This window comes from Solanum stenotomum, chromosome 4 (assembly GCF_019186545.1).
Source record: "Solanum stenotomum isolate F172 chromosome 4, ASM1918654v1, whole genome shotgun sequence".
NCBI lineage: Eukaryota > Viridiplantae > Streptophyta > Magnoliopsida > Solanales > Solanaceae > Solanum > Solanum stenotomum.
In genome coordinates, this window is record NC_064285.1 from 66,152,020 (window position 1) to 66,169,550 (window position 17,531).

The 17,531-nt window shown below is 34.7% G+C and overlaps 2 protein-coding genes across 3 annotated transcripts in view; one reads left to right on the forward strand and one right to left on the reverse strand.

The window, feature by feature from the left end:
• The first annotated feature begins 5,308 nt into the window (after positions 1-5,308).
• LOC125862258 (methyl-CpG-binding domain-containing protein 11-like) lies at positions 5,309-14,072 on the forward strand. The gene is made up of 2 exons (XM_049542288.1): positions 5,309-5,522; positions 12,528-14,072. The coding sequence occupies exons 1-2, from the start codon at positions 5,451-5,453 to the stop codon at positions 13,734-13,736; spliced, it is 1,281 nt and encodes a 426-aa protein (XP_049398245.1). The 5' UTR covers positions 5,309-5,450; the 3' UTR covers positions 13,737-14,072.
• A 475-nt stretch (positions 14,073-14,547) lies between these two features.
• LOC125862392 (thylakoid lumenal 16.5 kDa protein, chloroplastic) overlaps positions 14,548-17,531 on the reverse strand; it is a 137,933-nt gene continuing 134,949 nt past the window's right edge. The window contains exons 2-5 of one of the 2 annotated variants that reach the window (XM_049542444.1): positions 17,044-17,414; positions 15,567-15,706; positions 15,417-15,489; positions 14,548-14,841 (exon numbers count right to left, since the gene is read on the reverse strand). In XM_049542444.1, coding sequence (XP_049398401.1) covers positions 14,732-14,841; positions 15,417-15,489; positions 15,567-15,706; positions 17,044-17,380 — 660 coding nt within the window. In that variant the 5' untranslated portion in view covers positions 17,381-17,414 and the 3' untranslated portion in view covers positions 14,548-14,731. Of the gene's footprint in view, positions 14,842-15,416; positions 15,490-15,566; positions 15,707-17,043; positions 17,422-17,531 lie in introns of those variants that run through there. The other variant, XM_049542442.1, reaches the window with a different exon arrangement.

Here is a 17,531-nt window from a genome sequence, read left to right on the forward strand (position 1 = left end):
GAAATGTCAAATATTGGACACCAATTACCAAACAAGGGTTAGGGTTTTGTTGGAAGAATGGGCAAGAGAGATTGTTTTTGGCTTTATTATGCTAAAGAGAATAAGTCAAAAAAGAAAAATAAAGTTTATTTTATGAGTCAAAGTTTTTTTTTAATATGAGATTACGCACACATCTCACATTTTAAGAAGGTTTATTTATAAATTTTGTTATGTAGACATACATAAATATAATGTATGACTTAAAAGACATGTGAGATGAAACTTTCGTTATACATAGGCTTTCTCGAATCGTAAATGATTGTTTTTTCCTATGGAGAGAGGGACTTGAAGTTCTTAAAAAGAGTTGTATAAATTAGAACAGCTCATCTATGATTCAGGAGTGCTTAAGCTTTTGAATAGGGGCTTAGGTCAATATTTATATAATATCTAGTCATCAATTGGAAGTGTGTAATTAAGATGGTGATGAATTATGATATGTCTAAATCTTTCACTAGTGACTTATATATTGCAATCTATCTAGAATGTCTGTAAAAGTTAGGACCTTACACACAACGAAGAAAGGCTGAGTGAAAGAGGTGTACAACCAGTTGGCTGCTTCTTTGCCATGCGCTTTGAAGAAAGAGACCAAATGAAAGTGAAAAGTCAGGAGGACAAGCGATAGAAAGGATAGTCTTCTAATTTCTCTTCCGCTTAATTAAAGAGATCTCTATAAATTCTCCACGTATGATTTTAGGTTCTATCGACTTAAATTACATTTTCGTGTTAATTCCTTTAAATATTACTTGAATGATCTGGCATTATAATTTTTTAAACATTGAGGTACATAATATTTAACTATCAGTATAAATAATTTTTGTATTATGAGTGTATATTTATAAATTATAACAATTTTCTCGCCTTTAATTTTCACGTTATTAATTCTACTAATCGTAGGCTATAATTATTTTTTAGATGATCGAATAGTTTTAAAATATTTGTACACTAAAAGCATACTATTTTATTTTTATGGTGGGGGTGAGGGCATGGGGTATAGGGGGTAGGGGGGCTTCTATATGTTTGTTTGTTTCTTGACATTATAATTAAATGTGTTGATAAAGAAGATAATGGTGAGGCAATGCCCTTTCCCTATCAATCTCACTGCAGTACCACAGCGGACGAGGGGGGAGAAAATTCACATTTAAAAAAAAAACTATTTCTTCTTTTATATAATAAATGCGGAAAAGATAAAATTAAATATTGATGATAGTGTCAAGATATAGTCTGAAGATGTAGGTTTAGGAGGAATCTCAGAATTATGAATCATAAAAAGGGCTAATTATAGCTAAACTCGTGGTATACCAAGATATAATGGTAGAAATTTATTGTTTATGTGCTATTAAACTGATTAAGGATGAGGAAATATGATTTTGTTCTTTTAGGGCTATTATTGAAGACTAATGATATATATATTGATCAAAAATTAGTCTTTATAAAATAAATAAATCGGAGAGAAGCAAATCAGTGTGCCGACTTCTTGGCAAACTAAGGATACAAACATGATGAAGATCTAATAATTTGAAATAATGCAATTCAAGATCAAATAAACATGATGAAGTTCTAATTTTTTTAGTCTTTTCTAATAATGTATCAAAAATATATACTATACTGTTTTGTAATTATATTATATGGCAAACTTGATAGGGAGAATATGTATCTACAACAAAAGAGATATTTAGTGACAATAAATTCTTTTAAGTATTGTTGCAAAAATATTTAGCAGCAATTGAGTTCATGTCATTGCATCAAAATCGCTAAATTAAATCATTATTTGCTAAATTCTTTATTTATTATATTGTTACTATTGTATGTCAATTTGACTTGATTGTCAAAATCCCTTAACATTTTAGTGCACCAAAAATAACATTGATTGATGATGTAGAATATAAGATAAAATATATTTATATTTTTTGTAACATATTAAATTGCAACCATATAGAGAAGTAGTAATAATAGATTTTGGTGGTGCTTTATTCCTATAGAGCATCTTTTCTTCACTTTTTCCCCCTTTTTGGTGATACCTTTTTAATCTTAACAAGTTTCATGATTAATGGCCACACACATACTGTAGAAAAAAAAATTCTATAATTTTACAATGATATTTTAAATGTTATCAACAGTAGGTTATTTTACCATATATATCTTGTATTTATTAATTTTTTAATGTATACAGTTATCTTCTTAGGATCGATTATTATATTATTTATTATTATGTTGTTTTAGTTTCGTTTCTATTGCTTTTTAGTAAATTGTTGTATTTACTTTATATATTTGATTTTTGATATCTTTTATTTGAGTCGAGAATATATTAGAAATACTCTTTACTTTTCAAGATAGAAGTAAAGTTGCGTAGACACCATTCTCCTTGGACATCATTTATGAAATTAAACTGTATATGTTACTATTGTTATAATATGTTATCCTTTTCAGTATAGATTTATATTTATTCGATATGAATTTAAATTAATCGCGATGAAAAGTTTGAGGTGTAAATTATACGAACAAAAGGAAAGAAGAGGCCAAATATATATACAGATAGAGAAGAGTGTGGAGTCATTTTCAATGTCTAAAATGTAATAAATTGCCCTTCAAGTATAGACATATGACACATCACACACTCTCATGTTTCCATTTATTTAATTTGATATATCTCTTTCACCAATTAATGTGCCCATTTGGCCAAACTTGTACTATAGCTTTATAACCCCCTCCCCCCCTCCCTCCCCCCAAACCACAAAAAAAACAATCATTGACTTGACTTTTTATATTAGTTTAAATATACCAAATTTATGAGTAAAATTCATTTAGTGTTTAATGACTTACAATCAATTTTAGATTGAGCATTTAAACAAATGATGAAGTGTTCTTTCAGGTACTTTTAACTCAAGCTTTCGTGTGATATTTTCAAGTGCTCATTGTATAGATAAGCTAACCACTTAAAATATATCACCTTCTTCATTTACACACATTAGCCTCAATAAGTCGTAAGATCAACCTCAAACTTGTAGTTTTAGTGTCCAAGTGAAATTTACTGAAAATTTAAGGGGTTATCTATAGACTATATATTCAACCTTCTTATTATTTATATGTTACTACATTTGATCCAAAATATTCGTCTTTTAAGGTTCTTACTCATGTCTTTTCAAGGGAGAAGTTTCATAAATAGCCACTTTAAACTTCTTTAATGAGAAGTAGCGATTGCGTCAATGTTTCAACTTTTACGAGTGAAATTCTAAATAATACTAAATATTTCAATGTAGAAATTAAAATTTCATGACAATGACTGCATATTTTTTAATAATAGGCTGAATGGTGATTATATTATTTCATGCTATAACTATTTATGTAAGATCTTATTTGAAAGCTAAAAATTCTTATGGAGTTTCGAATTCAATAGGTTAAACTCCATGACAATCTCTTTGAGTTTCAAGTGTGGAATTTGAAACTTCGAAATAGCTGTTCTTATTCAATTATGAGGGTTGAAAAGTGATTGTTTGTGAATTGTATCTTTCTAGTTTTTTTTTTGGGATAAAATTCACAATATAACCACATAGCAATTGAAAGATTAAACGTTGTGATGGATTTCCACATGTGAAATTTAAAACTTTAGAATATTGGCTATTTTTCAAATATCTGTATAAAATCCATGGGCTTTTGTCATCAGTAACCAACTTGATATTTTAACGGCCCAATATTAACTGAGCCCATTATGCATTTGGCCCAGTTGATCATAAAGTGTGATCCTTAAAAGTTATTCTTAAAAAACACTTCAAATTCTAGTTTAAAATATGTATATTATATGTAGTGATTCCTTATATGTATATGTAATGCTATAAAACTCACTTTTTCTCATACTTGATTATGTGTTCAAACATCAAATATTTCTCAATCGTAATTGATCAAGATGATATAACACCACAGGTGATGGCCAAGGATCATCCTCTCAATCCTAGGAAGAACCTAGACGGTTTTTGGAAGCATCCTTGACTTTGTTGTTCATAGTAGCAGCTTGCCAAGTGTGAGAATGAGGTCCGTCGGATCGAGGACATGAAGGCTATAACATAGAGATGGAGGCCTTGTTTTTGGAATCTTGAAAAATTGTATTAGCATATTTATTAGCTATATAGATTAAGCTTCTTCATATTATGAATAGAGGTGGTAAATATTGAATATTATGAAAAATATAACGAATGAAGACAATGTTCAGATTCATGTGTAAAGTTCATCAAAGAANCCTAGATGGTTTCTGGAAGCATCCTTGACTTTGTTGTTCATAGTAACAGCTTGCCAAGTGGGAGAATGAGGTCCGTCGAATCGAGGACATGAAGGCTATAACATAGAGTTGCATGCCTTGTTTTTGGAATCTTGAAAAATTGTATTAGCATATTTATTAGCTATATAGATTAAGCTTCTTCATATTAAGAATAGAGGTGGTAAATATTGAATATTATGAAAAATATAACGAATGAAGACGATGTTCAGATTCATGTGTAAAGTTCCTCAAAGAGCCTGATATATATGCATAATATACAATGTCAAAAGCACCTCAATAAAATGATATTGTAACGTAATGAGACATTTATGAATATGATTAAAAGCATGACAAGTAATTCCTTATCACCCAACTTTTTGTAAACTTGCACTCTTAAAAATTGCTTATTAAATAAGGTTCCTAATAAGACAACTTTAAAAACCACTTTGGACAACAAATCGAAAGGAAATTTAATTTAATGCAATATAGGTAAGAGTTGTCCAATGAAATTATAAGCCATCGCCTTATTAGTTACCCAGAAAAACAAAAAATGTATATATTTTACTATTCAAAATTATATCTAGTTCGAAAATTGTTGAAACCGATAATATAAATTTCATTAGTGAGAATGTTGAATCATTAAATCCTACATCTTTTCTATTTTTAGAAATAAATAAAAACATAGTACTAAAAGTTTTTTTTTTTTTTCTTTGCCTTAATTTCATATTCCTATAAAAGGTGAAGAAAATCAGTTAACTGCCAGTTCTACACTGTTCTAATAAATAATCAAATTAGGCAAGAAAAATAAAGATTAAAAAAAAAAGTGATGAAAACAAAAATAAAAATAAAATTCTAAACATGACACGTGTCATCATCAGATAGATAGACAAGTAATCCTAGCCCTTGAAATCTATTCAAGAAAACAAATAACATTAACAGTAAACATTAAACAACAATGTGCCTGTTTTTTGGTCAAATTTGCACTAAATTTTTGTACACCAAACAAGATTTTGTTCACCCAAGAAAAAAGTAGAGTTAAAAAAAAAAGTCAAAAAAAAAAGTATTTTTAGTTCCTATTTTATAGGAGAAATTGGATATTACCCATTTTGCAGACAGTTGCTTTGCTTTTCTATTTTTTTGGGAAATATTTGTTAGGTGGGAAATGGCGAAATCAGTGGAGAAAAATGAAGTTGTGTCCATTGAACTTCCAGCTCCTTCTGGTTGGAGCAAGAAGGTATCGTTTTTTATCCTCAGGCTTTAAGTTTATGTTTAGTTCTTGAAGTTTTTTTTTAATAAAGTTCCAATTTTTATGTTGAGTTTATGTAAAGTTTGTTTCTTTAGCTTTGTTGTTTCCAAATTTTTAGCAATGGGTTTTGTGGGTGTTGTTTAATTTTGCTTAATTTGTAGTTCTCAGGTTGAATTTTTGGTTTTGGTGAGTGAGGGTCGAGATAGGGTTTTAGCTTGTTTAGTTCTTGAAGTTCTGCTGAAAAGTTCTAATTTTTTGTTGAGTTTATGTAAAGTTTGTTTTTTTAGCTTTGTTGTTTGCAGTTTTTCTACAATGGGTTTTGAGGGTGTTGTTTAATTTTGCTTATTGTTGTGGTTCTCAGGTTGAATTTTTGGTTTGGGTTAGTAAGGGTCGTTTAGGAGATGGGGCTTTTCTCAGGTTATTTCATGTTCAGTTCTCTAGAAAAGTTACAATTTTGTGAAAGTATGCTTCTTTAGCTTTGTTATTTGCAGTTTTTCTACAATGGGGTTTGGTTAATTTGCTTATTTTGTGGTTCTGAGGTTGAAATTTTCGTTTTGATGAGTAAGGGTCCTTAGGAGATAAGGTTTTGCTCAGTCTCTAGTTTCTTAAAAAAGTTGCAATTTTTGTTGATTCCATGTAAAGTTCGATTCTTTAGCTTTGGTACTTGCAATTTTTTTAATGGGTTTTGTCTAATTTTGTGTAGTTATGTGGTTTAGATGTTGAATTTTTAGTCTGGATAAGTAAGGGTAGTTTAAGACATAGAGTTTTATCTTGGGTAAGGTATTATTGATGAACAGAAAGCACCAAAGAACTGCTACGGAGGTTTAAGAGAGGGGTTTTCTCCAGCTTTTGGATTTTCCCTAGTTAATTCCCCATGCTATCTTGAAAAGTTCCATCTTTTTTGTTATTTTGAGTAAAGTTCGTTTCTTAGCTCTGGTTTTTGCAGTTATTCAAAAAACTGGTTTTGTGGGTATGGTTTATTTTTTAGTTTTTTGGTTCTGAGGTTGAATTTTTTGGGTTTGAAGAGCTAAGTTGCTTGGACTCCGGTTCGGGTGTCCGATATGGGTGTGGATCTAGAGGCCGGATCCTTCATGATCTAACTTTTAAGATTCAGGGTACATATCCAGGTATGTATCGCGGCCCAAATCCATGTGACCTGCACTCGAAGCTCTACCCGACCCGAGGGAACCAACCTTAAAAACTATGTTGCTCGGACTCTTCAAAAATGCCAACGGGTGCGTGTCGGATTCGCCAAAAGTAGTGTATTTTTGAAGAATCCGAGACGGGTGCAGCATCAAAAGTGAAGAGTCCACGCAACTAAGCTTAAAACCAAAGCATGAATACAATATTTAAACCAACCACCTTTCATTTAAAAGAAAATACAAGGTTAAGAGTTTCTTGAGACTGAACGCTGGTGGGCAGTGACTGCTCTAAGGATAATCCAAGGGCCTAGTGGTGCTGGAGGATTATTAGAAATGAGCATGGTCAAATAATCAGTGCCTTTGTGATGCCTCTAGAAACTATGTCCAACAACATGGTAGAAGCTATGGCCCTTAAATCTGGGATCGACTGGTGTGTTTCAAAAGGGATCAAAAACGTTGTGATGGGATGTCATTCTAAGTNTCTTTAAACCAACCACCTTTCATTTAAAAGAAAATCACAAGGTTAAAAGTTTCTTGAGACTGAACGCTGGTGGGCAGTGGCTGCTCTAAGGATAATCCAAGGGCCTAGTGGTGCTGGAGGGATTATTAGAAATGAGCATGGTCAAATAATCAGTGCCTTTGTGATGCCTCTAGAAACTATGTCCAACAACATGGTAGAAGCTATGGCCCTTAAATCTGGGATCGACTGGTGTGTTTCAAAAGGGATCAAAAACGTTGTGATGGGATGTCATTCTAAGTTGCCCACTGACTAGGTTATGAAGGCTATGAACCACCTTGGAACTTATGGGAGATCATTGATGAAATACAGAAGCAAACTTCTAAATTTGACAACTGGAGTATCTATGACTGTTATGGGGAAGGAAACAAAAGGGCTGACATTTTGGTTAATTGGGGTCTCAGGCGCAAAGAAAAGGTTCAGTTTTTTACTACAACAGGCTGCCTAAAGATGTTAGAGGTGAATTGCGAATGGACAAAGCTCAACTTCCCTCTTTTAGAAGAAAAATACATAGGAATTCTCTCTCCTGAAAGATAAATGTATAGAATTCACAATTTTGAATGATGTTCCTTGATTGTTTTATCTGGCTAAATGAAGTGTTTTGTACCTCACAATGCCATCTTATTTTTGTAGCTGATTTGGAATCCTACTACCTATAGAATGGAGGGTTTCCCATTCTTAGTAGGTACAGGGAAATTTATTCTCCTCTGTTTTCTACATTTTGTTAGATATCTATATATATGCTTCCACTCTCTAGTTGTAGAGATGGAGGAGATTTAATGAAAAAGGGTGAGGAGTTCCATTCATGCATGTACATGAGTAGCCATAGAAAGACAGCCCAAAATAACAAACACAACTGTCTATGGAATCTCTATGACACAAAATGAAATAATTAACCAAGACAAGCGCTGGTGACCAAAAGAGTAATAATAGATGGCCTCCACGAATACAAGTTTGGAGCCTCACCAAAGTATTGACATGGGATGTGGAACAATTCTATCCACAAGTCCCAGTCCTTGAAAATTGAAATGGAAATTTGTCCAACAAGCCTAAGCTCCACATGCTGTTTTCCCAAGAAGTGAGCCTAGAGTTGATAAAATATGATACATGCATAACAATTGATATAAGAAGGAACATTTATATTAATTAACGATTGAGTTGGAAAAATTATAAATAATGTAAAACATGTTCTCAATCATTCCTTAATCACCAAGCTTTACGTCTATGTTGCTTGGATTCTTTAAAAATGTCGACTGGTACATGTTGAATCCTCCAAAAGTAGTGCATTTTTGGAGGATCTGACACGGGTGCGGCAACAAATTTGAAGAGTCCCAACAATCTTAGCTTTTCGTAATCAAGACAAGTTATTCATCTACAAGGAGTACCACACTATAACCGACACAATTGAAAAGTCAATTAGGCTATGTACCTAGCGGCAAGTATCATATGCCTTACTTGCTCAAGTCGTCTCATCGTAGTGCCGCACAAAACGATTTAAGTCATGATAAGTAGCACAATAGTATCCTATCATGGAGGCACTCTGTCGAAGTTCCAAACCATAAGGTTAGTTCTATGCCTACACCAGCACGTGTAGTTTCATGACCTAACAAGGAAAATATCCACGGCCAATCTTGGCGAACTCGAGCAACTCCCAAAATAGTTTATATCTTACCATTCAACATTTATAGCCAATCCAACCATTTATGAAAGGTTAAGTAAAAATTAGGTTTTACAATTCATGAAATTCATTTTTTGAAATAGATACAATTCATGAAATTCATTTAATAAAAGTAGTACAAATGTCACTTCTTCCTTATTTAGCTTTAAGAACCAAAACGACATTTCATTTCAAGAATAATGATATCAATAGCACATAGCGTGTAATATGCATGAAATGGTGAAATCCCAGCCCACTTATCCCCACAAGTTAGGATTCACATTTATAACGTATTGCAATATGTGTTTGGAGGAAAAGCTCTGAAGTATAGTAGGTTTCAACATACCTCGAACCGCTTTCCAAATCTTGTCCCAATGGATCCAATGATGCTAACAATTCACAATCTACATATCCGAGCTTACGTAAATCATTAACACGTCACAATAATACCAACTAAGTCAGCCAGGTGACTAGCACTTAAATTCGACTTCATAAGTTTTAGCAACAATCTTTATTATCCAATTTGAAAGTCAACTCTTTGAGTTTTAACTCCAATTCATCCATTAAACGTGTTATGGAATCTAGTCGCTCCACTAGATACCCAAACGACATCGTTTAAGCAAAACCTATCACTATTCATCATCTCTACCAACAAACATCCAATTTCAAGAAAAAGTAGAGGCGAACTATCCATTGTGTAATCCCTATGGTGCTATACTACTAAATAAGAATTTGAAATCGGTAATCATTCATCTTAAGACATCCAGTCAACAATTTGACTCCTCCTTGAATAGTTAGTTCTATAGAGTTCCTTCAACGTGAAATTCCTGATAGCTATTTATGTGAACATATTTTCTCGTGAGTGTGATCTTCTACCATTTTTTTGTAGCTTTCTCTCTCTTGTACTCTTGTTGTTATGCCATTAGTTGTCATTGGGTGGAATTGGAAGAAGACCATCGAGACAGGCTTGGGTCTCCTTTGGTCTTCAACATAAAGTGGATGAATCTGTGTGAAAGTACGCGAGCGGGGGAGGAGGGGAAGGGGGAGGTAAATTTTGGATAATCAAAACTTAGTCGAGTTAAGCTGAATGCAGTTTCTGCTTAGATAGAAAAGAGATAGCCATGTATCACCTATAATTTAGAAAGAGAATGTGAATAAATTAAGGGCAAAACATAAAATGACATCAAATGTTTTCATACTTGTTTGCGCACCAATGTGGTACCTTTAATCTCTTTGCAAATGTTTTCAAAGTAGTACAATCACTAGTGGTTTTACGCATTCACCACATAATGTTTATCAACTAGCTTTTCTCACTCACTAACAAACAATTACAGATTCTAGTGTGCTTGATATCAAAGAGCTATATTTGTCTTCACTTTACTTCAAATTTATAGGGAGCTTGAGTTGTAGCCATTGAACCTTCTCTTGATACTTGTTGTGTCTTTGACTGTTATTGATTATTACTGAGTAACTAATGGCTCCTTTCTTTAATTCAATAAGAGCTGTTGTTGTGTAATCCAAGGGACTCTTAAATGTTAGCTGGCCTTTCTGAAATAGAGACTTCTTTTAATTGTTGATTTGTGGGCTTTCTTCCTTCTGGGCTTCAAAATTTGATCTCTGAGCTATTCTTCTTCTGTTGGCTTTGTATTCTTTTGTCTTCATACAATCTTTGGGATTCGGCGTTTTGTTCAACCATGGATTGAACCAAGCTTCGTCAGGGCAATCTTTCAATGGGATGTTTTTATTCATCTTTATCAACTATTCTGTCTTTTTCTGCTTCAATCAAGATGTACTAGGGCTTTACCTGCCTCACATTCTCCCTTTTCTTTCTTAAATTACTTGTTTCTAAGAAATGAAGGGTGTCTTCGGTACGAAGGAAAATGTTTTCTTGGAAAATAAGTGGGTTTTTACTTATTATCTTGTGTTCGGTATGAAGGAAAATGTTTTGTTGGAAAATAAGTGGGTTTTTACTTATTATCTTGTGTTCGGTACGTAAGCAAAAAATATTATCCTAAAAGCATTTGCATTTAATCTAGACAAATACTCTGCTATGGGAGGTGGGAATGGGGATAGGGTTGTGGGGATAGGGACTACGGGGGTGGAGGTGATGATGTGGTGTGTTGTGGAGGGTGGGGATTACACAATTAATATGAAATGCCACTTGTGGAATTTGTTTTTCCTATGTCCACTAGGGAAGTCATTTTCCTCATTTTTAAGCAACTTGTTTCCTAGAGAATGTTTTCCAAAAAAATTGACCCACCGAACATGAGAAAATTTGAAAATATTTTCCTCCATACCAAACACACCCGAAGTGTGTTCGTTTTCTTATACATTTCAACCTCAGGGCTTGTAGAAATGAAGCGTGTATCAGATCTTTCTAGATATGAGATTTTCTTTTAGCTGAGAAGTGAGTATCATGGCACATGTCTACGTGACAGGTTAAGTTCCATTGTTCATCATTTCCGCACAGTAGCTTTGACAGAGTTTTATCGTTAAGATCTTGTTTGGCATCTTTGAGGAACACCTTTTTCCAGGAAAAAATTGTTAAAAAATATGTTGTAGATATGCTAGAAACATTTTCCAGAGATGTTAAAAAAATTGTTGAAAGGTATGCCTATCTTGTATGAGAGTCAGACTATGTTGTCATTAAGCTGGAAGATTTTTCAGAGATGTTGTGCAACGGCATTGCTTTGATATGCATGGGTTGGATGAGTAAACACAATTTCCAGTACGAGAAGACAGTTGCTTGATTTGGGGACTTTTAGCATAAAGCAACAGGGCTATTAGCATGTTACGGGTGCTTGATGTGCTAAGGGGTCGTTTGGTTCACGGTGTAGTTATGCAAGGATTGTAAGGGGCTGTAATGTGGTAATAATAATGTAAGGATTGTGGTGAATGATAATGCATGAATTTTCATAAATATTATTACTGTAGGAACTGCTTTATATCTGATTTTGATTTTCTACTGAAACTGCTGTTTGAATGCAGCTAACAATCTGTGTTCTAACATATCTCTATCTTCATGGATATAAGTTAAGCAGGAGATTTGAGCCTTTGTTGCTCGTCATCTTTATTCAGTAACGGTTGTGTGTTTCAGAAAGACGTCCTAGATTACTTGCAACTCTTTTGAGCCTTCTTTATTTCTTTTCCACCTGAACCAAGGACATTTTGAGGAACTCAAAAGAGAGATTGGAGAAGATTTTTCAGGAGAGGTAGAGGTAGACCAAAGAAGTATTGGGGAGGGGTGATTAGGCAGGACATGACACAGTTTCACTTACGAAGGACATGACCTTAGATAGGAGGGTGTGGGGGTCACGGATTAGAGTAGAAGGGAAGTAGGTAGCAGTACATTATCTTGCTGTCCGTTCATATCAGTAGTAGTAGTATTGTTCCTGTTGTTTCTTGTCCTGCGGTTTCTATTACTATCTGTTGATTTCTTGTACCCTAACTATTGTATTGTTTTGTTGTAGTTTCTGTTCTGTTTTGTTACTATATGTTGTTTTTGTTATTATTTGTTGTTCCCTTGAGCCAAGTCTATCTTAAACAACCTCTCTACCTCTAAGGTGGGGGTATGGTCTGTGTGCACTCTACCCTCCCCAGATTCACTTTGTGGGACTTCACCGTCTATGTTGTTTTTGTTTCTTTTTAAATTTGACTCTCTTTCTGTTCCTTTGCAGTTTCTGCCTAAAAAAGGAGGTACTCCCAAGAAGAATGATATCGTATTTACTGCACCAACAGGGGAGGAGATCACCACAAGAAAACAGTTGGAACAGTACCTGAAGTCACACCCTGGTGGTCCGCCAGTAGCGGAGTTTGATTGGGGAACTGGTGAAACCCCAAGAAGATCCGCAAGGATCACTGGAAAGGCAAAGGCAACTCAATCTCCTACAGAAAGTGAACCTGCTAAGAAACGAGGCAGAAAGTCTTCGGCTTCGAAGAAGGATTCCAAAGACAGAGAAGTCCCTAAAGAAACTGAAGCAGCAAAGGATGATGACATGGAGGAAGCTGAAAAGCACGAGAAGGACACTGCAGCAATGGAAACTGAGAAAGATGTTGAAAAAAAAGAAGATGAGAACCCAAATGAAACTCAAGATGGAGAAAGCGAAGTGGAGAAGAAAGATAAAATCCAATCTTCTGAGAAGGATGTTGTGAAGGAGAACTTAGATGAAGGCCAAAATGTCGACGACAAAGTAGAAGATGCTCAAGTTGAGAAAGATGTTGAGATGGCTGATAACGTTGGACATTCTAAAGATGTTGAAGAGGCTCCTGTTGTTAAAGCAGCTGATGGTCCTGACACTACTAAAATTAACGAGGAGGAAAAGGATGTACAGGTTCAAGAAGTAGAAAAGGTACCTACTGAAGAAGCTCACGTTGAGAAAGATGTCAAGATGGTTGATAACGATGTTGAAGAGGAGGCCCCTGCTGATAAAACAGCTGTTGGTCCTGAAGCTACTAAAATTAACGAGGAGGGAAAGGATGTACAGGTTCAAGAAGTAGAAATATTACCTACCGAGGAAGCTCAGGTTGAGAAAGATGTCAAAATGACTGATAACATTGGACATCCAGACGATGTTGAAGAAGCCCCTGCTGATAAAGCTGCTGATGGTCCTGAAGCTACTAAAATAAATGAGGAGGAAAAGGATGTACAGATTCAAGAATCAGAAAACAAACCTACTGAAGAAGCTCAGGTTGAAAAAGATGTCAACAATGTTGAAGAGGCCCTTGCTGATAAAGCAGCGGAGGAAAAGGACGTACAGGTTCAAGAAGCAGACAAAGTAGATTCCAGCTCCACTGAGGAATTGAAGCATCAGGCAGAAGGAAAGAGTACTGCTGATCAAGATAATTTGATGAACATTGAAATAAGTAAGGTGGAGGGAGAAGTCTGAGAATGGCAGAAATGCTAATGAGGCCAAGCCTTGAGCAGCGGTTCTCTCTAACTCTAACATTTTGCTCTTCTTGCTTCATTTGGATGATTGTAGTGTTGTCAATTATAGATACTCTGATTGTTCATGAGAGACATCTGTATGCAAAACTATAGATTTAGGTCCTAAATATTGCTCTGTAAGGATTTATCGCCTGTACCAGTACTACTGTATGCCATAGATTCAGACTTACAGCAGAGACACTAGTTGTGCTGAGGTAATTTGTAGTTGTCCAGATCTGCAAAACTTGTTAGAACTCAGTAATGTAAGCTTATAAAAAGCCTGTGTTTTCTTGACTAATGCGGGAATTAGCGAGTCAAGTTGCTGCAGTTTGTTGTGGTGTGATTGCGTTCTTGCCTTTCATTAATCCATCCATCAATCAACTATCCCAATCCAAAACTAGTTTGATGATTGCTCAGGTGCTCTTTGTACAAGGTCATACAATTTTCCATCCTCAATCTGAGTAATTGAAGGAGAGTCTTGGCGTAACTAGTAAAGGTGTTGCTTTGTGATCAAGACGTCATGTTCTGGCTGTGGGAAAAGCTTCTTGTAGAAATGTAGGGTAAGACTGCTTACAATAGATCCTTCTAGTCCTGCCCTTCCCCGAGTAGTTTTTTGCTTAGACCCCGTAATTGTATTAGAAGGTTGATTAAATAATGTTGAATATAAAATTGTATCAGAACTCATAAACTTCACATTTTGGCTCCGTTTCAAGTCTAGTACACACAAAAGAAAGTAAACCTGATAACAAATATCCAGTCATTTTGCTCAGAGATTCAGCTTCAACTGGAACTCAAATTACATTGTATAACTCAAATGATTCATTTGACAGAGGGAAAAAAGACAATGTAAAAGAATTATTACTTTGTGGTTACACAAACAGTAAAAGAAAGTTAAAGGTGAAAACATGTTGGTATTGGACCAAATTCACTTATAATATGCTAATTTCTTTTTTTGCTTCAAAGCCCTTTTAGCTCTTCAATCAACCCTGTTAATGTTGTCCATTTCTCAAATGCACTAGCTGATGCCACAAAAGCTGTTTTTGATCCTTCAATGTCATTCTTAGTAACTGCATAACACACATTAAACAGAGAAAATTAGTTAATTTTGCTTTGACAAATCGAGTTAAGTGAAGACTCGCCCACTATGTGCTTTGATAAGGGTCTATTCTACACAGCCTTACCCTGTATTTTTGCAAGAGGCTGTTACCATACCTTGAACCAATGACCTCCTGGTCAAATGGCTGCAACTTTAGCAGCCACCACTCTATCGAACCTATGGAATTTGATATATGTGCTTTCTTCGATCTTGTGTCTTAGTACATGGTATACTTACCTAATCTTGAGAGCCTATGTTGGTTGAACTCTGCAAAAATGTGGACAGGTGCATGTCGGATCCTCTAAAAGTGATGCATTTTTGGAGGATCCGATGCAGGTGTAGCCACATCTTTGGAGAGTCCGAGCAACATAGTTGAAAATTGAGTTTCTTTTTACATCAAATGGCATACCTTTGGGCATATCTTAAACCTAGCTTGAAACTCTTGTTTACTTTTTCTTTAGAAAGTTCTAGTTTGTGATAGAGGGAGGCTAAATATGAGACAAGTTGTAACCATAGTCATCTTTGGAGTGTCAAGGAAAACATTACCTGATGAAACTAGAGAAGATAGCGAAGAATTGAAGGAATCGATCTCTGACTTCTCCTCATCGCTACCACTAAACTGTAACAACGCGAAATATTCAGTGCACATAGACAATGTGAAAGAAAAAATGTGCTTGAAAGGAAAAAAAAAACTACCTTGTTGAGTGCTGAATTAACTTTCTGTACCCAATCTGCATCAGTGTTTTGGCCAAGAACTGAACTTGCTGCAGATAAATCATTCTTCTCTATAGCTTGGCCTACTTTACTGAGCTTGTATACCAAATCTTGCAAGTATCCTTCACCATTGAATTTGATAATATGAAAGTTATTAAACATGATATCAGGTCACCTATAAGGTAATTATATGTAACTAAATGTTCATAATAAGTGGAATTAGTAACATGAAAAACAAGACAAGTAACTTGCAACAACAGGAGAAATTGTGGTGACAGTGTAAATTGTTTTTACGCTATCAATGTATATAAGTTAAATCTAATCAAAAGGTGGAATTGACTAATAAGAGTGGTTTGTCATATTTGGAATCATGCTACTAGGATTAATAAAATGGATTAGCTAATACAAGAATGGTGTGCTAATTATTTTGCCATATACAGTATAGAAGGGGGCCGTGGACGTGGAGTAACAATAAAGTTGTCTCCATGTGACGTATAAGTCACACATTTGAACTGTGGAAGAAGTCACTAATGATTGCATTAGGATAGACTGTTTACATCACACTCCTTGGGTGCGGCCCTTTCTCGAACCCTTCTAACACGGGATGCTTGTGCACCAGCCGGCCCTTTTTATACACTGTAGTATTACTCATCCAAGCCTTCATGCTTCAAATAATACAGACAAGTCAATCAACAATATAGTTCTTTTTAATTTGGTAATCAAATGTACAACTATAATACAAAGCTTAATATGGTAAACTATCAAATATTGGATTAAACTTTCAAACAAAACCAGCCAGCCCCTTAAATTACCCACTGCAATGCAATGAGTTAGAATTTCGAAATAACAGTACCCAGGGACGGAGCTAGAGGGGCGGAAGGAGTTCGTCCAAACCCTTTGATTTTTATACACAAGGTCATTTTTTTTTTAATGTATATAATGAATGATGAATCTCTTAGTGAAAATCCTGCCTCCGGTACCGATGGTACCTAATAGTACTTAATTCACTAAATTGGGTAGTATTTTCTAGGCATATTGTACAATTCCACATATAAAAACTTAACCACACAATAAGAGGTGCTTCACTAAATTTATCTCATAATAATTCATGGAATCTTAGTTAAGAACAAGAAAGAAATTAAGGCAACCCATAATTCAGTTCGTAGTGAAGTGGTAAATACTTCATCCTTAACAAGAGGTCTCTGTTCAAGTCATGTTTATGATAACCTTTGTTCGGGAGCGTTTTAGTGGGACTTTTCATTGTGAACCCGGATTTTAGCCAGGAATCTCTATAGCCCCAATGCGGGACTTCTCAATGCGAATTCGAATTTAGTCTGTACCGATACCAATACGGATACCAGAAACCGGATGAAAAACAAAAACAAAACAAATACATTTGATTTTCTTGATTTCACCACTAGGGAATTTATCAAGAAACAAGAAAAGAATTTCTTCTTACCTTTTTCCTTCGAGGAGGAACCGATAATGACTTGTCTTTCAAGCCTTTTCTTTCTGTCCTTTTTCACTTTTTCCATCAACTCATCATCTTCATCAGCTTCTAAAATTGCAGCATTTGCATTAAAAGTTCCATTTCCAGTTAAAGAAAGCAACAAACTTGATGCAAGGCTAATTGATAGACTTCTCTTGCTAATAATTGGACTAAAATTACATACATTATTCTCTGCTTTGCACACAATTATTTGTTTTCTAGTAGAAAATGAAGAAGAAGTAGTAGAAGAAGATGATGGAAGAGAAGGAAGAAAAGATTTAGGATTTGAGAGACACACAGTTGCCATTTTTTTTCCTTCCTTCTTTTTCCACCTTTTTTTTCTGTTAATAGGGTGGCATTGTGACAAGTTGGACTATAGAGGATAAGATTACAAGATTTCCCTCATATCAGAAACATTCTCATGTCACTAAAATGTTGAGGGTATTCTGGTCATTTCA

What these genes read in the sequence shown, in the direction of transcription:
- LOC125862258 (XM_049542288.1), top strand. Translation starts at nt 5,451, where the DNA reads ATGGCGAAATCAGTGGAGAAAAATGAAGTTGTGTCCATTGAACTTCCA. An exon ending in CTTCTGGTTGGAGCAAGAAG is followed by an intron (nt 5,523 to 12,527) that starts GTATCGTTTTTT and finishes GTTCCTTTGCAG; the next exon opens with TTTCTGCCTAAAAAAGGAGG.